General features: G+C 50.2%; 1 protein-coding gene across 2 annotated transcripts in view; it reads right to left on the reverse strand.

The window, feature by feature from the left end:
• MKLN1 (muskelin 1) overlaps nucleotides 1–3,796 on the reverse strand; it is a 106,194-nt gene extending 102,398 nt beyond the window's left edge. For both annotated transcript variants that reach the window (XM_049814341.1, XM_049814342.1), the window contains exon 1: nucleotides 3,667–3,796. In XM_049814341.1, coding sequence (XP_049670298.1) covers nucleotides 3,667–3,758 — 92 coding nt within the window. In that variant the 5' untranslated portion in view covers nucleotides 3,759–3,796. The remainder of the gene's footprint in view (nucleotides 1–3,666) is intronic.
• Between the last annotated feature and the right edge of the window lie 17,216 nt (nucleotides 3,797–21,012).

A 21,012-nucleotide genomic window follows, 5' to 3' on the forward strand; every position in this document is an offset into this window, starting at 1 on the left:
CCAAAAAAACCCCAAGTTTGAACAAGGGCTACATTACCTTCTATAAATTGTTTACTCCCTCCTTGACCAAAAAGAGAAGTGACTGAGCTCATCACTTTCTGCAGAAGGCTAGAAGAGAGAGGGGAATAAAGTCCAGGTCTCTCTCTCCCAACGTATGTCAAAAGACACCAGAACTCGTCTGTGTGGCTCGTGTGAAGCAACTGTTAGTGGTGGGGAAATCCCTAGTCTGGTCCCTCATGAGACATTCTATCAGGGAGCAGCCTCCCACATGGCTCCATTCCTTTGGGGAGGAACTGCGGAGAGGCAAGGAAGGGATCTGATGGAGGAATCTCAGGCGACGTGCTGGGTTGAACATTTTCCAAGTTGGACAAGCTGAAGCCTCTCAACACACTGTTGCCTCTGCACAGGCAGAGTGTCTCTGCAAACGCCAGATGTTTCAAGAACAAATTTCCTCTTGGATCAATTTTCTTCCCAAAGGCACAACCTCCCCTACAACGCAGGCTGAACTAGACACTATTACTAGACCAGCTCTTTCACTTCTACCCACAGAGTTTTTAAAATAAATATCCAAGTCAGTCTTCCTGCTGGCAGCTACAAGCCAATAGAGGATAACTCCAGCAGTCTGAAAAACAGTAGAACTATTCTTTGGCAGCCTAGAGAAGGACTATCTTCATTTAATGTTTGGAAAGGTCTTTGCAAACATGCAGGTAGCAGCAGCACTGGTCAAACAGCCAGAAATTGGATCCAGCACTAACTAATCCTCTAATACCACCAGCAAACACAACAGGAAAGATGCTGGCATTCACCAGAAGAAAATTCTCTGTCATTGAAAGAAAACTGGTATTTTTCAATAGACTACTGATCCTAAAATAGAACATGACCAGAAAGGTCTTTGAAAAACACTTTTGTTTTTTAATTAGCAAGAGCAGTTATCAGGCAATTTCCATGTTCTGAAAAACTTCAATATCAGTTCAGCATCCCATAAGCAGATGAGATCTAAGTTCCTAGACATCTAATTTTTCCCTGGACAGCAGTAATGGAAATTTTATATTTCATTACTTTGTTTTACATTTAAAACCATACAGCTGCTTACGAAGTGTGTTTAAGTTGTACTTAGCTGACAAAGAACATGGGTAATCTACTCTGTTCCTCTTCCACAAGCACTTTGCTTGCAATACCATAGCTCCCAACAACAAGCAACATTATTTAATAAAGTAATGTATTCCTACATACATTATGGCAGAGTCCCTCTTTTAATTCAAGGTTAAAGTGGTTTCTTCCCAGTTACGCTAGCAAACTTATTTAAACTACAGTATAACCAAATTCCCAATATCCTTCCAGAAAAGCATAATTCTGTTCCACATATTAAATACTAAGACAATTTTTAGCTCTATCTGTGTGTTCGTCCCACAGTATGTTATGCTCCTGTCCCAGCAACTTTAAAGTTCTCCATCCTCACTCCATCCCCAAAAACCTACCCTCCCATATGTTTCTTTATAAATTTTCTCCTTTCAAGAATCTAATCTTAAATTGCAGGTCAAAGCCTCCCTTTTCCACTTCAGATTGCAGTTAAGCTCTCTCCCAGAACATGTGAATCAAAAGTCAGCAGACAGCAAGCAAAATCAAAACTTTCATAGAAGACAGCACGCAAGCATTAGGACCAGCATCCCTCAGACCAAGGTCTGCATGCTGGAGAATAACCCCATCGCTGGGATTATTGAACACTGCTTAAAAGCCATTAAAATTGTTTTTACTGATGATAAGCACATTTAAACATCATCTTAAAAAACAGCCAAATGCAAGGTCATACATTTGTAAAACACCGGCCCTACTATAGGAAAAGGGAATTGTATCATGGAAGGCAATGACATTAAGGACTTTGGGCAGCACTGCAGATACCACGTGAGCATTAATTCCTGACACAAGACTGTAGCAAAAAGAACTAATGGGAGCCTTGGAAAGGAATATCAAGGAGAAAGATGGTGTTATCTTTTTATATAGCATCAGTAAGATCAATAATGGCCTGCCACCCTTCTATTCAGGGACCAACACTTCAACACAATGTTGAAAGCCAGAAATGCTGGTAGAAATCACAAGCATGAAGACAGACCTGAAAGAAATGCCTTAAAGTCAAGTCTTTTTAACCAGAAGGGTAAAGGGATTACTAAATTAGCACCAAAGATTATCAATTAGAAAAGAAACCTGTTCTTTTTAATGTCTAACAAAGTAGATATACAGAAAGATGCGACGACTAGTTTAGTCAGAAAAAAAATTTTTTTTAAAGGTTCACTTCATTTTAGGAAGTAGAGATAACTCATGACATTACTAATTAACAAATAAGGCAACCCTGTCACTTGTTGATAGTGGGTGACTTAAAGACATTTCAATCAAAGGCTAATAAATTCAGCACAATCAATGATTAGACAAGACTCTACAGCCTGCAATGACTAAGGTGTCCAAGTGCAGTAATCCTAACGGTCCTCCTGACCTCCAACACTGAAGCTAACTTATCGAAAAGGCGTATTGAAAATAGCTCACCTAGACCACATTACAGTCACTCCAAATTTTACTTTCAGTAACTAGAGGAATTTAACAAGCCATAGCTGGACTGCCACACAGCCAAGCCTCCCATTTGGGACAGGTTCACATTAGTGCAGCAGCGCAAACTGATGACTGTGAAACACACCTCCAGCCTCCTTTTGCCAAACCCCAAATTCCTAAAAGCAGAACACGAGGGCAGCAGATGACCCCCTTCCCCCAAACCCACACACGACCGTAGCCCAGCAAGCCTCCAGCATTTCAGAGGTCACGGGCAGGAGAGGAAGCCCGGCTGCCAAAAAACACACTGCCCACGGGCACCTGACTTACCCAAATCTGCGGGGTGGGGCTGGGGGGGGGGGGAGGGGGGGGGGGAAGGTTTACTTACCCTTCTCCTCACTTAACCTGGTGACCAGCCTCTCCCACACGCAGTGCCCGTTTTCCCTCCAAATCTAGGGCCAGATTCTTCTCCTTATGTACATCCCCCCTTGCCCATACTCACCCCGCCATGCACACTGCCCTCCCCCCTCAAGCCTGGTGCTCACACCCCCCCACCCCCCCCCGTAACCCTAGCCTGGCAGCCAGGCCCTCCCTACCTACTCACCCCCCAAAAACCAGCATCCCAGATCCTCCACCCCACACAAAGACACACACCCCCAAAAAATCTGTTCATCAACCGCTCCCCCAAACACCCCCCCACCACCACCATTGGCGCTCAACCCTGTCCCCAAACACCCTCCCAGCCCTCATAAATACCCCTTCCCCCACAGAGCCCCCCACCAAAATCCTCCTGCCCACTGCCTCACACACACACACCCCCCCCCAATCCTGCTCCACAGACCCTCCCTCACACGCAACCCACCCCCCCACAAAAACCCTGCTGACCAACCTCTCCCTCACACAAAACACTTCCCCCTCACAAACCCTGCCTCACCAGCCCCGGGCCGCCCCAGCACCCCTCCGCCGGCGCTGACCATACCCCCCCACTTCCAAAAGCGGCCGCTACCGCAGCGCGGCCCGCCGCGGCCTCCCCGAGCAGGCCCCGGCAAAGGGCCCGGCGCAGGCCCGGCAGCCCGCCGCGGCGCCGAGCGACCCAGGACCGAAACCGGGACCGAGACCGGGACTCACTCGGGCAGGTAGGTGGAAGAGAAGCTGCTCCAGCGGTGCAGGGTATAACCCAGCACCCGGCTCTCGGGGCCCGCCGGCCCCGCCGCCGCCATCTTGTTGTCAGCAGCGGCAGCCGCGGCCCCGGCAGCGACCGCGGGGGGCGGGGCCGCGCTCTTAAAGGGGCCGCGCGGGCGCGGGTGGGTGGCGGGGTCGTGCGTGGGGAGGACGGGCCGTGGGGTTCCAGTGGGGTCTAGAGGGGGACAACCCCTGGAGCTAGTGGGCTGTGGGGTTCAGGGTACACGCCTTATGGAGCTGAGGGGGGGTTCAGGGGGAGGCCCCGTGAGGCTGAGGTGGGCTGTGGGGCTCAGGGAGACACTGAATGGGGCTGAGGGGGGCTCAGGGGGAGGCCCTGTAGGGCTGAGGTGGGCTGTGGGGGGCTCAGGGAGATGCCGTGTGTGGCTGAAGTGGGCTGTGGGGGGCTCAGGGAGATGCTCTGTGGGGCTGAGGTGGGCTGTGGGGATCAAGGAGACTCTGAATGGCGCTGAGGGGGGCTCAGGGGGAGGCCCTGTGGGGCTGTGGGGATCATGGAGACTCTGAACGGAGCTGAGGGGGGCTCAGGAGGAGGCCCTGTGGGGCTGAGGGGGGCTGTGGGGATCAAGGACACTCTGAATGGGGCTGAGGGGGGCTCAGGGGGAGGCCCTGTAGGGCTGGGGGGGGGCTCAGGGAGATGCCGTGTGTGGCTGAATTGGGCTGTGGGGGGCTCAGGGAGATGCTCTGTGGGGCTGAGGTGGGCTGTGGGGATCAAGGAGACTCTGAATGGGGCTGGGGGAGGCCCTGTAGGGCTGAGGTGGGCTGTGGGGGGCTCAGGGAGATGCCCTGGGGGGCTCAGGGGGATGTTCTGTGGGGCTGAGGTGGGCTGTGGGGGGCTCAGGGAGATGCCCTGTAGGGCTGAGGTGGGCTGTGGGGATCAAGGAGACTCTGAATGGGGCTGAGGGGGGCTCAGGGGGAAGCCCCGTGGGGCTGAGGTGGGCTGTGGGGCTCCGGGGGAAGCACCGTGGGGACATCTCCTTTCCCGGCCCCACGGCAGTGTGTGCTTGGGAAAGGGATCTAGGAAAACCCAGGGGGGTTTGATCCTGTGCTGGCTCCTGCACCAGTCCCTGTGGCAGGTAGCAGAGTTAACCTTCCTTGCTCCGTTTTATCAGCTGAATATTTGACCGTTGTATACTTAAACTTCCCAGGAAGCTCGTTTTGACATTTCTGCCAGTTTTTAGATGCTGGGGGCGGGGCTCAGTTTTTTTCTTTTCCAAGAAGGAGCTATTAAAATCACCATAAATAACAGTAAACAGATAAATAAAAGTAAATAACAACTAAAATGAAAATGTGGATGATTGAGTGGCACCCAGATTTAGCTTTTGACCAACAGTCCCATTTGAAAGCAATTACAAATTGAGCACTGGGCACCAGAATTAATCAGGGTTTGTTTTGTTGTTTCTTTTTTTTTTAACCTGGGTCATTTTTTCAGTCCATACAACAACTCATCTGCGTGCTTCATGGAGAGACAACCTGGAGGCCCAGGTTGGGAAGGAACCCAAGTGGTTTCCCACATCTTGCGCACTGTCATATTTAATAACTTTTTTCTTTTGCTCTGGATTTTAGGAAGTAACTTGTATTTAATCATAGAATCACAGAATACCAGGTTGGAAGGGACCTCAAGGATCATCTGGTCCAAACTTTCTTGGCAAAAGCATGGTCTAAGGATGGCCCAGCACCTTGTCCAGCCAAATCTTAACAAGTGTCCAATGTTGGGGAATCCACCACTTCCCTGGGGAGATTATTCCAACGGCTGATTGTTCTCATTGTGAGAAATTTTCCTCTTGTGTCCAGTCAGAATCTCCCCAGGAGTAACCTGTACCCATTACTTCTCATCTTTTGCACGTGACTCCTTGTAAAAAGGGAGTCTCCGTCTTCTTTGTAGCCACCTGTAAGTACTGGAACATGGTGATAAGGTCTCCCCTAAGCCTTCTTTTCTCAAAGCTGAACAAAGCCAGTTCTCTCAGCCTTTCCTCATAGGGCAGGCTTCCCAGTCCTTGGGTCATCTTTGTGGCCCTTCTCTGGACCCTCTCCAGCCTGTCCACAGCTTCTTTGTATAGCGGGGATGAAAACTGAACGCAGTGTTCCAGGTGTGGCCTGACAAGCGCTGAGTAGAGCGGGATAATGACTCCTTTATCTCTGCTGGGGATGCCCTTGTTGGTGCAACCCAGCATCCTGTTGGCTTGCTTTGCCGCAGCAGCACACTGGTCACTCACACTGAGCTGATTGTCCACCCAGGTCCTTTTTCACAGAGCTTCTCCCCAGCCGGGTAGATCCCAACCTGTGCTGCACTCCTGTATTGTGTTTTCCGAGGTGCAAGACCTTACATTTGTGTTTGCTGAGCTTCATAAGGTTCTTGTTAGCCCACTCTTCCAGCCTATCCAGGTCTTTCCGCAGGATGGCTCTCCCTTCCAAAGCGTCCGCTCCCCCACTGAGTTTGGTATCATCAGCAAATTTCATCAGGGTACACTTGATCCCATCATCCAGATCACTTCTGAAGATATTAAACAGATATTAAAATATTAATCATATCCTCCTTTGCAGTTGGTGCTCCTGAATAATTCACTGGCAGCACCAGTACCTCTCTGGGTCTGTGGTGTCGTGCTTGGTTTGGAGGGAAGCTCCCATCGGGATCTCCAGACCTGCACCAGGTTTTTTTTCAGTGCTTTGGCCCTCTGCATGGCTGCGTGCCAGGAGGCTGGCTCTGAAACCCCAAACACCTACGAGACCAGCATGTAAACTGGGTATTCTTTGACATGTTTCTCTATCTGAGGTTGTTGTAGGGTTTTTCATGGTGAAGGGAGATGTTTTCACCCACAGCCCCCACCAAAGCAGGAGGGAGGCTTGGGACATCCCTGGGGCAGCTCTGGGCTGCTTGAGAAAGCAGAGGAGATATTTCAAGACCAGGGGGGAAAAAAAAGCCAAACAAATAAACAGCTGTCTGTTGGACATGACAGATTGGAGACATATTATCAGGCAGGACAGCAAGATGCCTGGCTAGATTAAATTAGCACAAGGATTTTTTTTTTTCCCCTTTATTTTAGGAAAGCGAGTGAGAATGTGGCAGCAAAATCTGCCTGCAGATGAAAAACTCCTTCAGCAGCCTTGAAGGCTGAACGTCAAACTGGTATTTTAAAAGCAAGGGGGAGCAGCAAGTGCTTCCTCTCAAGACCCCTGCCCAGGAGGGGAGTTCTCAACGTTTTCACTGGTATCAAAGCCACGCAGCTCTGCAACAGCGCAACAAAGTCCATGCACGAGGCGCGAACGTCCACACCTCCCTCCACTCCTGCACTAATGAGGCTTTTTGAAGTTTGTGGCCGTGCCGTGGCATTTCAGACTTCACTTATCCAAACTTCTGTCTGCAGGCATCCCCCTCCCAAAATTACTGTAGGAGTATTAAAAGGAATAGTTTACTAAAGATCTCACTAATAATATACTCCCAACCCCAGAGGAAGAGGTGCTACCTCAGCATTTGGAGCCTCGCTAACAACCAGCCCGAGAGGAGCGATGCTGTGTAAAACTTGTGACCTTCGAATATGAAATTTAGGGGATTGCGAGCGAGCAGTGGGCGAGAGCCCTGCAGCAGCTGGGAGGAGGAGGAGGAGAAGCCAGCAGCCCCCTGCTCGCCACTGCACAGCGCAAACCACCCTAGGATTTTCTCTGTTCGCTCTCCTGTTACCACTTGAATCAAGACTTGGATGCCGAGGCAGCTTATTTTTAGCACATTTTGGACTTAAAGTGAAGTGAATGCTGATGAAATCTGCAGTACTGACAGCCCTGGAAAATCTTTATTCATCTGCAGCATAGGCAGCAGGGAAGGCAAAGCAATTCCGAGCTGCAAACCGAGTCCCCCGGTTTCTCGGGCTCAGCCCCTGCCCAGCTCTCTGCAGTTACTGGTAGTCACTGGGAGAGGGTTTTTCCACACTCTGAGTGGACCGAGCACGGTGGGGAGGAGCACGATGTGCAGGGGAGCGGCATGCGGCAGATTTGGACAGCCTGGAGCCTCCAGCTGAGCTCTCTGCATCCCCATCAGGGCGGCTGCCAGAGCCGAACTGTGGTGGCGGTGGGGCTGTAAAAATGAGAGAGACTCGGAAAACATGAGTATCTGAACCCTGCTCTGCTAGTCCAGGGCCATGCTGCGTTTGTGGCACTAATGCAACGCTGGATCCATGCAACCTTGGGGGCCCAATGGCACCGACACTGGTAGCGACTCAGACCCACTGCTTTAGGGAAAAACCCCAAAGAGGGCACTTAGGAAGCAAATACCGTGCAGAACAGTCCTATTTCTGACCCCCTCGCTTGGGACCTTGCTGAAACCCTCCAGCACAACTTGATGCCTGCCGGACCTGAGCTGGCCGGGTAGATCTGTGCTGCCTGTGGCTGGCTGCTTTGTGAGAATGGGGCTGCAGAGGGGAAGGGAGAGCTTTCCTAGCAACAAAAATGGGTCCCTTTGGCGTTCAGGGGACAGCTTGCCAGAGAGCCAGGAGGTCCCTGGACGGGTGCCTTGGATGGTAGCTGGAGTTGCTGGGAGAGGCCAGGGTGACCACAAGAGATGTGCCCCGCATCTCTTTGCCAGGAGGATGCGCGCACGGTGTTCACATGCTTGTCGTCAGTAAGCTTGAAATCCAACCACGGGCAGCTCGGGGATTTGACAATTGTTTGTGTCTGCCTTGAGACAAATATCTCATTCCCCCTGTCACAAACTTGCTCCTCTACCGCGCGTGTGTTTTGAGTTTCCTCATGCAAAACCTGCGTGGGTGTTTGGATATGTAATGAGCACATAGTTCAGGATGAAAACAAGTTGCGTGGAAGAGCCAAGTAACGCCAAAAAAATGAAAGCAATACAAACAACAACATGGCACACGGCCATACCAGCTAGATTGTGGGCCAGCCGGATCTCACGTACTCCCCGGAGCTGCAGAGCCGATCAGCTGTTGGAAAAAGAGACCTTTAAAGACAAGTGAGAGGAAATAGCATTGGCAGTGCAGGCCACAGCATGTTCCCTTCCAAAGCAGGACAGAGCCAAGGACATTAGGCAGAGCCGTAACATTTGGGGTCTCGTTGCTCAGCCATGAAGTAAGGCGAAAACCTCAAGTGGGCTGCAGTTGTGTAAACTCCTATTGTTTTCTGAGCGGAAGCGGAGCGCTGGCCTGACGGGGTATTGTCGTACCAGATTTTGGCGATGCTCGCTGACGTAACCAAGCTCCCTCTGCAGAGCCAGGGCTTCGTTTTAACTCGGTGTGTTGTGCAGGGGCAATAAACTCACCTGCCTGCGCTGGACCCCGGCTGGAGAGCATCATCCCGAGCCAAACATGTGCTCCCTCCCATAGCGTCTTCAAATAAAATTACCTCTAACCTGGCGGCGAGGCTGGAGTGGGACTAGAGGCAATTCCAAAAAACTCCCCAAACCATCATCATCTCTCATTTTGATGACACGATGGAAAAAAAGTGGCACAGCTGATTCATAGGCCCGTTTTCTGCAGGGTCTCAATCCATTTCCACACTGAAAAGGGGTAAGAGCAGGCCTCAAAGACAGGTTATTTCATTTTTTTCCCCAACTGGGGAGAGGGATCATCTGTGCCTACTTACAACGTAGTAAAACAATACCTCCTTCAATGTAATAAAATACCTCTCCTGATCTAGGCCCTGATCCAAGCATCTGCTCCTCAGCCACGCACTTAAATACCTGCTTGAGTCCTCTTCACCACCTCTTGTAGCATCCGTCCTTTGGTTAAAGGCTTAAATTGGCTCACTGGCAATCCAGAAGATTGAAAGGGGCCTGAAATACCAGCGCCTCCATACACACATTGGCATAATTCTTTGCATAAAAGCCAGCTTTAAAAGGCTTGTTTTACAAAGCACAAGCGTGCATTTTTTTTCGAATCAAGGTCAGTAACTCAGCTTCATTCACCAGTCTCCAGCTGCAAAACAACATGCCCCAGACAATGGGGGGAGAGTGTATCTGAGTCAGAAGATGCCTTTTAAGGGACGCAAGTGGCTCCGAGCCACGCTGAGGAAAGAAGATCTCCTTGGTACCCTTGCGTGCTCGGCCCCGTCTGAACTGAAACGGGGCACCTGAGGGCAGGAAAAGCTCGTGAGATGGGAACGGCGGCACAAGTCGTACTCACGCCCTCCGTGCTTTGGTAAAATGCGCTTTTCCGATGACACCCCCACGCCACCCTCTCCGTGCCCACCGGCATGACGTGCCCCCCGTGCTCGGCTCCACGATTCAGCGGGTGCTCGTAAGAAGCAGACGAGGTGCTCGCAGCTGCGCCGCGGGCTAAAAATATTTGCTTGTCTCTTCCCCCCAGGCAGGTGCGCTCATCCTGGGCAGGGCTGCTCCCACAGGGATGCGCGCTGCTCGTGGCACGCTGCAGTTCAGCACTTCTTCCTTTTCTACATGGAGCGCTTGGGTGTTGTGATTATTTCTCTGAATCACCCAAAGAGGATGCTCTGTCCTGCGTTTCAGATGCAAAATGTGCCTTGGAATTCGATAGTTGCTATAGTGCCATAATTACACATTTTATGGAGTACTTAGTTACAACGGCTAGAGCTCTTGTTATTAGGTTTGGACTCCTTCTGTTGCTTTATTTTAAAGACCTTTCTGCTAAACACTTTCTCTCTGCATTAAAAATAGTTTATTTCAGCATTTGTTCTCTCCAAAGATAGCTCCAATTCGTGGTTGCGATGGAGCACTGGTCACCAAATTGATAGTATGGATGGAGCTTACAGCCTGCTTTCTGTCGCGGTGCTCCAAGATGCACATCAAAGTCGGCTTAAATGATGCCAGCAAAACATTTCCCAGGATCCGGGAGCTCTTGAGCACTGATCTTGGAAACATTGCTGTCTGGGGTTTGGAGACAACTCACACTGCCTGCGTGGGGCATCCACACCTTCCCAGGTGCTCCACTTTCCCTTGGCAGTGTGGAGAAGGTGCTCTTGGGTGCTCTTCCTGGAAGACGGTTGAGCCCACCCCAATGGGACACGTCTTGGGAGAGGGTGAATCACTCTCCCAAGGTGCTGGTTTTTTTATGCCAACTCTGGAAGAAGCTCAGCTTTAGTTCAGATGGCTGAGATGGGTAAGACAAGCCCCATGCTCAGCATTGCTCCTCCAAACCTCAGGGATGGTCTCCACCCTACACAGTAGGATTGGCCTTTCCTCTATTAACCTCTTTTTGTGCCCAGGTTTCCCCATCTGGAGAATGGAGCTAAATACTTAATTGCCTACTTTCTAAGGAGTCAGGCAGGATAATTAGCTAATGTTTGGGTAATGCGTCATAGGGTAGGAGTGCTAAGTAGTATTGCTGTCAGCAGCACAGTGGGAAGTGAAGGACTCAATCTTGGTTTTTAATCAGGAATGTCACGGTCTCCCCTAAATTCATTGTTTCCATTGACTAGTCTGCTGAGGGCAGGGGACTTGTGCAAAGTGTTTAAAGGAAGAGGATGCCAGGGTCAGTGGAGAGCTAGCTGTTTGCGATCCAGGAGAAGAGCTGTAAGAATAACTGGGTGGATTTCAGAAAGGGAAAACTGCCAGTGAAGACAAAAGCAGGGAATATGCCCGGGACTGGACAGAAAGGGCTTACATCTGTAACTGTAGCGTAAATATTCAATAGCAACATCCTCTGAGTAACAAAAGTGCATCAGGGAAACTTTTCTTGCACACCATTTATTGCATGCAGGCAGCACAGTGGGAAGCATGACACAGAGACCCATCTAACTCACCCTGGGGACTGAAGCAGACTCAACCTAAAAGAGATTTCACATCTTTAATTTTTATTATTCTGCAAATTACGTTATGGATGAACTTCAAGACCTTCTTATGTCCACTGATCATAATTGATGAGATTTCAATCGTGCCTCCTTGAAGTTAAACATCTGAGAGACACTTTGGTTAATAGTTTGCCTTTCAGTGCAGTGCATTAGCTCTCTTGTACTCCTGTCTGCTTAATTTAGAGCGAGTGGCCGAGAGTGGTGCAATTAAGGAAGGAATCTTGGGCTGAAGCTCTCAACGCTTTCAAATGACCAGCAGACCCTTCAGCGCCAGCTTGTTTTTACAGTAGCTGGAACACTACTTTCCATGACTCACTACTAATTATGCTCTGGATTTGCAAACGAATGCTTTTAACCTCTTCTTGTTGTATATGAAATTTATTAAACCGTCAGTGCTGTCCCAGTGCCCTCCTGGTCGTGCCGCTGTGATCTGCTGTCCCACCTCTGTAAGCCTGGCTCTTTCACTTTCCAGCCAGTCCAGGCAATCACATTCTCCCTCTACCTCTTTTCTAAGTGAGCTGATGTTTCTCACGCTCTCTATTTATTTTCTTGTCCTAGAGACAGTCTCGTGCTTTGATATGTGCAAAAGATGACTTTTCCAGTGAGGTTGCTGGGCTCTCCCCGTTTCCTGTTGAGTGTCCAGCCACAGGCTACGTGGAGATTATGCCAGCTCCCGTCTCTTTTCCCCAGTGGTGGTTAGCCAGCCGCAGACCATCTCAGCACAGCAGCTTCTGCCAACTGCTCTACACCCTATACAGATGTCTTACTCAGAATCTCCGCAGCCAGGAGCAGGGAGAGGAGAAACCACACATAACCTGGAACTGATCCTCTCCACCACTTCCATTCCCTGATCTTTGCAGAGAGGTCCGTAAGGAGGAATAATGCCTGACCTCTGGAAAAGGAGAGCATCCTTTCACTTGCCAGGCCTGATGAAATGCAAATCTGTGGACACGCTGTCGTGGTGCATTGCCCACTCTAAGACAGACTGTGCCAAACCCACCACCCCATCCCAGCGCTCCCCGGGGAGGCGTTCTGCCCAATCTCAGAAAGGCTGTTTTATTCTAGAGAATAGCTTCCTGTTGTGTCTATTCCTGGTTTTGTACTAAGGAGGTGGAAATACTGGCAACAGTTCTGGGAAGGGCAGGGCTTGGGGAAGGATATGCCTATTCATCAAGATCACCCTCCCCACCATGGCTAGATGCTCCACTTAAGACTGTCTTTGGCACTCAGGCTCAAGTGGAAAACAAGTGGGACGCACTGCTCCCATGAAGAGGGACGAATTTTCCCTCCAACAAACTAAAAAATAATATTACGTGAAAGAATAAGCATCTGCTCTCAGTGCAGGTCACTTGATGGGTCTCAAATTGCATTTTTTTTCTCCAGAAGTTGCCCCAGCAGCAAATCCACCCAAATGACCTCCTCTGTACTGTCCAGAGCCACCCCCCCCATCCCCTCGAAAGGCCGTTTGGAGGGGCTGGGGGGGTGACACATGGGACAGAGCTGGTTTTTTCCTATAGATCCAGGAGTTTCCAGTCCATTTCAGGGCAGCATTTCCATTTTCTGGGAAGGCAGGAGAGCCACATACCCGGCAGGAGGCTTCATTTCTCACCATGCTCAGCTTCTCCCACCACGTAGAAAGCAATTTCCCAGGAGCCACAGATGGGCATGGACTGGTGCCTGAGCCCATTCAGACACTGCTAGTCTCTGTGGTTACATGGGTTTGCAATCTGCTTCCTGGGAAGAGGAGGGAGACAACGGTCCTGTGACTGCTGAAGGCTTGGGATGGACTCGTGCTTACGGGCAGTCATATTTGTGGGCTTGGCAGCCAGAACTCAGAGGTTTGTGGGCTGCGTGAGTACCATCCCTGCTGCTTTCCTGACCTGCTCCCATATCCACGGACTGGCTGTGGGGCTCAAGGACCTCCCTACATAGCTGAGAATGAGGGGTCCTGCTCCAGATGTGCCAGAGGGGAAGGATACCCTACCCAAAGCCAAAGAAGAAGAGAGACAGCAAGAATGACCCAAGCCACTATGTCCTTCAACATGAGCACCTCGAAAAGCATGGTCCAAGGAGTACCAGCCCAACACATGCTGGAATAAAACAAGCTCCCTCCCAACCCTACCCGGCACAGGTTTTCCCTTGCTGGTTTAGACTGGCACGCAAGACGACATTCACATAACATCCTGAAGTGGTACTGCATGCCATAGGCCAAGCAGATCCCAGTTGCTCCTGGTCCTGGGTGTAACAGGATGGACAGCCCAAAAGGCAGCTTGCCTTTCTCCAGTCTGGACACTTAACAAGGGACTTTGCTTTCCACACAGGTGATCTCGCATTACCTGCTGATGTATTCATGTTTGTCCAGACTTACATGCTGGAAATTCAAGGTTGTTGGTCGCTGCAGGGAGAGAAGGAGTTTGCTTTGCATAAGCCCAAGCCCCTTTATGCGGTCACTTTGTTCTTGGGATTTGTCTCAATGGGGCCTACGGCTGCTTGTGTTCTTCTGCAAGGTGAGGCTTTCAGCCCATGGAAGCCCTCCAGCTCACCCTCTTATCTTCCTCAAGATGCTTGTTTCTGCCCTTTGCCATGAATCTGGTCATCTTTGTCAAAGATGGGGAATATGGCTCCATGCAAAACTGGAAGAAACTTAAGGGTGTGCCATAACCTCACCAAATATACCCCTACACATGCCCCAAAGCTGTGGCTTTACTCATGGTTCCCAACTCTGCTTGCCCTGAATGTCTGGGGAGCACCTACCACCCACACCTGCTGTGAAGCCCTAAAAATGAGCCCAGGGGAAGCAGAACAGCCCTGCCTCCTCCAGCAGGACAGCAACAGCAGACATGGCTCTCCACAGTAATACACAGCTCTGAAGATAAAAATAACTCATTCTGGAAATGGAAAGGGGCAAAGCAAGCGAAGAAGAAAGCATGAGCCAAGCCAGGTTTGTACGGGAAGAGGGAAGGTGGAGAAAGAACAACAACAAAGCACAGAGCTGGGGGATCAGTGCTACAGAACAGTTAAAGGGGAGCGAAAGATTTGCAAAAATACCAGTTGAAGGAGTACCAGAGAGACAGCTCTATCTCCAGAGGATGAGGGCTAGGAGATGTAAACCTGCTCTGCCTGACATTGCCTAGGCAAGGCTGAAGGGGATGGCCACAAAAAGCATGTCCCCAGTGGTGCTCTGGACCCCATGCAAGGCTTTACCCCCACAGCACCTACCCCACCGAGCTCCTCCACCCTGAGCACCTCTCCAGCTCCCCATGCGGCTCCTTTGCTGCTGACCCCACGGCCACGAAGAAGGGTTTCCTCCTCCTAAACCGTCTGAGTTGCTGACGTCCAGCCAACAGAGAAAGCGGCTGGGTAACGTCAGGAACCGATGGAGATCATGGCCACGGGCAGACCAACGGAGGTGCCAAACCTGCCCACGGCGACTGCTGGGGTGTCTCATGTCAAGAGTGATACAAGCCACCCACTGCTCCTGCCCGCTTAGACCTTGGCTTCCCTTGCTGCCAGCAATAAGCAGTCACGTCTCGCTGTGTAGGCATCTAAAGTACATGACTGAATGCAAAACCAGCTAGCGATTAAAAAGAAGGTAATTCCAAGAAAATACTTGCATGTATTACACAAGGACAGCATGTACTCCAGACTGCTGAGAGAGGAAAAGAAGCAACAGCGGTGACCTTTTTTAAGTGATGGAAAACCAGGGAGATAGCTGGGAACTTGGAAACAAGGTCAGGAAGTGGAAAGAAGAGCAATCTTGGAAATTTTTACCTGGCAATTCTGACTTGGGTCCTGATTACAGCAAGGGGAAAGACAGGGCATGGCATAAATCTCTGACCATCTAAAGGATGATGGAATAACAAAAGTTAAGCCATGGGGCTACCAAGAACACATAGATGGAGACATTTCATATCAGTCTACAAAATGAGTGGATGTGGGAACACCATAAGGCAATATATCAACTCATTTGTGAAGAATTTGATGCAGTGTCCAACAAAGCCCTTTTTTTTAAAAATTAATTTCTCTTGACTTGGATCTGAACATCATCACACAGGCTGAACATTGCAATTTAAAGGTCCTCTCAGATGACCACGCGGTATCTTGATTCCTCCCAGATAAAGTTTAAGCGTGTCTGTTAATGACCCCATTCCTCCGTTGAAGCCATCGCTCTGCAGACATGAAACCACTGCATTCATCTGCCTCCTCCAACCTCAGTGCAGATAAGACTCGGTAAAAGACTGCATCCTCCGGGATGGAGGCGGGGAAGTGAGAAAGCCAGCAAATGAGTCATCCCAGCCTTACAGGCAAGATTTGCCTGGGATCTGCGCCGTGCAGGAGGAGAAGAGCCACGCAAAGGGCCTGCAGGAAGCCGATGCTGGTCCTGCAGGGGTCCGGGACCCTGCCCAAGCACCACCCAGTGTTATATCACTCATTATCAAGTCCTTAATGAAAGTCTACACCAGCCCGCGACATGTCCTTGTCTCCCTCTCCTGTCCTGCAGGTCCATCTCTCCTGGCTTTCCATCAGTGGAGAAGTGCCTTCTTCTGAGGGGATGCAGCAGGGGTTTGTGGCCAAAATGCTAAGGGATGTAAATGTAGGCCACGGTACAAGAGAAACTGGCCTTCCAACTGTGCGTGGCAAGAATGGCCCCTCATTAAGGAACCGAAATGCGATCCATTGAGGCCACGTCTTGCAACATGCCGAAGACCTGATTATGGTCATTTTCCTCCCTGCTTCCACTGCATGCCTGGGAAAGGGACGCAGTAATTAAAGTTTGAATCTCATTAAAACCCAGAAAGTGCTTGGCTTTCTGAGAATCCAATTATCACAAATGCTGCGTAATGCCAGTCAGGGCACGGCTTGTTTTTGGTGTTTGGAATTATTTTTGTTAAACATACAAATACGGTGTGAAATCAAATTTTCCAGAGGATGTTGAAAATCCGAAGAGGGCACAGTTACAAAAGCAATTCAAGGCCTTGGAGAAAATGCCTTGGGGAGGGAGGGAAAGGCTGCAAGTACTCCGCTCACCAGAAAGAGGAAGGGGTGGAACAGCAATGCTGCAAAAGAGGGACAGAGCAGGGGTGCTCAGGCAGCCAGGGTGATGCTCATCCTGCCCCAAGCCCTCCAGGGCCGATCCGGCTGGGTCTGGACCAGCATCCCATCAAGGTGACAAGTCCCAGCTCCTGGCTGGTGGCCTTAGGCGCAGAGCAGTGGCCTGCCGCGGCTCAACCATGGCCCCACCTGTGCTGGCTCACTGCATGGCTGCTTGGATTTCGCGGGTGGAAAGTCCTCGAGTTAACGGGCATCTTGGTCCGGTGAGTATCCATGGGACGGGCATGAGCTGGGAAATGACGTGAGCCCGGCAGCAGGAGATGAAGCTGGTCTTCCTCTTCCTCCTCAGTGTAGCAAGCCCTACAAAAATGCATTGCGGGAAGCAGAAGCTTGCCACCTTCAAAAGAAATTGATCTTTCTAACAAGCCGTTGACCGTGGAGAGGAAAGAGGTGGGGTCTCCGTCCTTCGCTAGGATGGGAGCCTTTCTGAGGACACAAGCCACTTGCCTCAGCCCACCCTACAACCAGCCCCCTTGGCCGCGCACCGACCTGCTGGTCCTTTCCCCGCACACTGGTGGGCTGCGATGTCTGCCGAGCCCACCCGAAACATTCTCCCTCTCTGCTCCCGGCTTGTCCCTGGGCTGTCACCTCGGGGTTTTGCCGACGGCGAGCGTGGCAGCAACCGCGCGGCCAGGGATTACGGAGCATCACCCGTAACCGGAGCCGGCGGTGGGACTTGGGATGCGTGGCTTTGCTGTGCCGCTCCGCTGCTAACTCACCAGGGGAACGGGGACAAGGCACTTAACTGCTCTGTGCCTCAGTTTTCTCAGCTGTAAACACGTATTAAAACAATAACCTAATTTGCCGGGGTGCTGACAACCTCCAGCAGCGATAGAGAGGAGCTCTGCCAACCTGGGGTAAAAGGTGCTAGTTAAGTACAAAATAGTATTATGCTTTTTGTGGCACAGTGTGTCTGCCATACATTACACTTATGCAACATTACTTAGCACTTAGTCGGCACTTCACATCTTTAACTAATTACACGCAATCGAGCCATTTACCAGCGTGAACAGAAAAGCATCCAATAATGACTGATCTGGAAGCATTGGATTGATTTCCAGACTCCTCCAAGAGTGAGAATTGCAGAAGATGGGAAATAGGATTTTGAAAAAGAAAGGCCAAACAAACAAACAAATGCATTAAAAGAGAAGGAAAAAAAAGATCAAACCGTGTGTCTGCATTGAAGAACTTGCAGGGTGAAAAAGCCCACCGCATTTTCTCATGGAAACAACCAGCCAGAGCTCAGACTGCAGCATCTCCAAAGTACATTTCAAATTCACCTCCTCCTTCTTTTTGCAATTAAACACATATTCTTATGCACCTTGACTTTTAAAATAAATAATGACAATTTTTAGCTCTAGCAATTAAAAGCGATGCTCTTTACATTTTAATTAGCTCCTTCGATGTGACTAGCTCAGCTTCTTTCAATCAGAAATGGATGTATTTAAAACAAGACGTCTTTAAATGCTCTTCGGTTTTCTGTAAACAGTAGCCCTGCTCTGCTTTCAGGTTCTCAGGGTAGAGGGAACAGAGAGGCAATCTGCTGGATAGAAAACTCTGCACAGCTTTTCTTCCCGGTGGCGATTCTCTGTGGGAGTGCAGAAAAGGAAGTTTATTTTGGAAGTGAGAAAAATAAAGCAAGGTTTTGTTCCAGGAGAACACAAAGATAAGTAGCGTCTGTGCAGCTGGAAGTGCTGTATGTGGCTGTGAAGACCATATTTACAGCTGCAAAATGCCAGGTACATTTTCACATCCTGGTAAGACTTCAGAAGGCATCAAAGTGCTACCAAACCGGTTTCCAAGATGCATTTTCCACCCACCTTTGGCTTGCGCTTGCAAAATCATCAATCATATTTTGGCTCAGTGCCGTCTGTAGGCCTTGGTTCAGCGTAGCGAGAGTCGATGAAAACTTTACCACGGATTTCAGTACAAATAAGAGTGTTGTTACAGCCTGGAGAATACAGGTGGGGTACATTGGGCCCTAGGGCTCTACATATCAAAACTGTTTCGTCTGAACCTCCTTCGACAATTTGACGTCTGCAGGCAGCAGGTTGTAGTCAGCACATCTGCACTTCAGATGCAAACCTCTCAGAGAAGAGGCAGATGTCAAAACACCACCAGGAAAGCTTTTGCTGCTAAATAATTGTATCAAATAAACAGCAACTGTGAACATGTTGATAAAGCACGCGAAGCAGAAGCAGGTTCAGAAATCCACAGTTAATAGGAGCATGGTAGGTTTTTAGCACTGCTAAGCAATATTCTTCTTTCTGTACCCTCACGCTGGTAAGTGAAGAGATGTCATTATTTCTGACTCAGAAATAAACTCAGTGGCTTGCCCAGGGCAGTGGAGGAAAGTCTTTGGAGGTAGGATGAGGATTTAATGCTTGTTTGGGGAAAGTTCTTCCCAAATATCTCTGTTTTCTGTTTCCCAGAGATTTCAGCCCTGGCAGGCTGGTGGGGGAGAAGGTCCAGAGAAGCCACAACTCCTGAGAGCTCTAGCACTGAAAAATGCATTTACCTTGTCTCTTGGCTTCAGTTACCCTCTGTATCAACTACTACAAACAGAGCTCCCTGGCATGGGGTAAATGTAGGGAAAATGCCCTCTAAAGACCAACTGTTGTTACGGAGTTGGGAAAGGAAAAGCAAATCACTGTTATTTGAAAGATAATAGAGCATCCCTGCCATGGCTGAGTTTGTAAGAAGAAAGGATGAAGTGTTTGGGGTTTGTCTGGGGTATTTCCATGGGAAATGACTCTTTTGTTTAGGAGAAAAAGGCTTTAGAGAGCCTGCCTTGGGCAATTTCTGGTGGTTCCTCCCAGGGATGACTTCTGCAGAGCTGTGGTTCTGGTGGAGGTGAGCAAACCTTCCGGCTTGTCCCTGCCAGCCCCAGGATCCTCTAAGCCTGTGACCTTCCCTCACTGCTTAGTCTCCTCTAGTTACACAATAAGCAGATAAAATTGTAAGACCTTCAAGTGCTTTGTATTAGCTCATGAACTTTGTGTACCAGGACCTGCTGGGTGCAAGCCGCCAAAATCATATGCAGATCCTCAGTTGCTTTCAGAGAAATCCATTCGCGGCCTGGTGCTGGGGAAGAAGAAAGACCCGAAAGCTAAAATACACGACAGCCACCCTATAGGGCAATGCAGGCTTGCAGGCTGACATCGCCGCTCACATTTGCCCCTCAAGGCGATGACCATCGAGTCCATGTGATTTAGTGATTACTCCCCACGGCAGGGCTGCAGTCTGATACTAAGTCACCACGGGTTCTCGGTTTAATCATGATAGTGATTAAAGTGGGATGGTTTTTCCATTTTTTGTGCTTTCCACGTAAGAGGGGTGGTGCTTCAGGCATGAGACGGGGCCCCCAAAATGCTTCTGCACTTGAAACGTTCCTCCTTTCCCCCTTTCACAGATGCGCATCTGGATGTTGAGCCGGCACAAAGTGCATCTCCCACAACAAGGCCAGCGCGGGGGACATCTGACCCAAAGCCAGGAGCCTCCCTGCTATTTTGGGAGCAGCCCTTGCCAGCGTCTCTCACCGGGGCACCGAGCTGCAGGCGGCCCAAGGTGACAAAGCTGTCAGCAAGGGCCGATTCCTCCGGGTGGTGTAGCAGAGCCTGGAGGCAACACGGCAAGCACAGGCGAAATCAAAGCTGTCACAGCTGGTTACGGCTGCTGCGTCGAGTGAGGTTGAGTCGCCAGTTCCTTGGAGCCAGAGGATGGCATGACGCTTTGAAAAGGAGCCCGTGGCTAATCGGCACCATCCGTTGCAGCGTCAGTGCTAAGGCAGATCCTGCTGTAAGCCTGAAGGACCACCCCAGCCTCCCTTAAACTACTGGGTCGTGCTGTCTTGCTGCTTCGAGACTGCACTGAGCTTTTATATTATTCCAGCCAATCCTCCACCCCCTCTCCGCTTCTCTCCAACTCAGCTTATCCCAATGCAAGAGTCCACCGCATGCACTCGTGTGATGAGTTATACTTGGGAAGACCTTCCTAAACCTGCTTCTTACAGACTGGGAATGGATGGGAAACCGTGGACGCACAGCTTGTGAATGGAGTTCAGCAGGGCCACGGGGAGGATTGCATAGGGCTAGAAAGCAAAACAGGGATTTGGGTTTTTTTTTAAATCTATGCTTGAAGGCACGGTAAAAGCCAGTAGTGAGGGAGAAGGCTGGAAAATCCCATGCAAGGCTCTACCCAAGGCCAGGAGATTGTCCAACCTAAAAGCTGGCCAAGGCTGAGTCTCAAGAGGCTCCTCAAGATGGGGAGCCGTGGACAGATGTGCGCTCCTGGATCCAGCTGTGCCACTGGACGTGCTCCCCCTCCAGCCGCTCCTCCCCACCCACCAGCTGCTCCAGCCCATTTAACACGAAGCAGCATCACTTGTTGGAGCGG

This window comes from Accipiter gentilis, chromosome 11 (genome assembly GCF_929443795.1).
Source record: "Accipiter gentilis chromosome 11, bAccGen1.1, whole genome shotgun sequence".
NCBI classification, from domain to species: Eukaryota; Metazoa; Chordata; class Aves; order Accipitriformes; family Accipitridae; genus Astur; species Astur gentilis.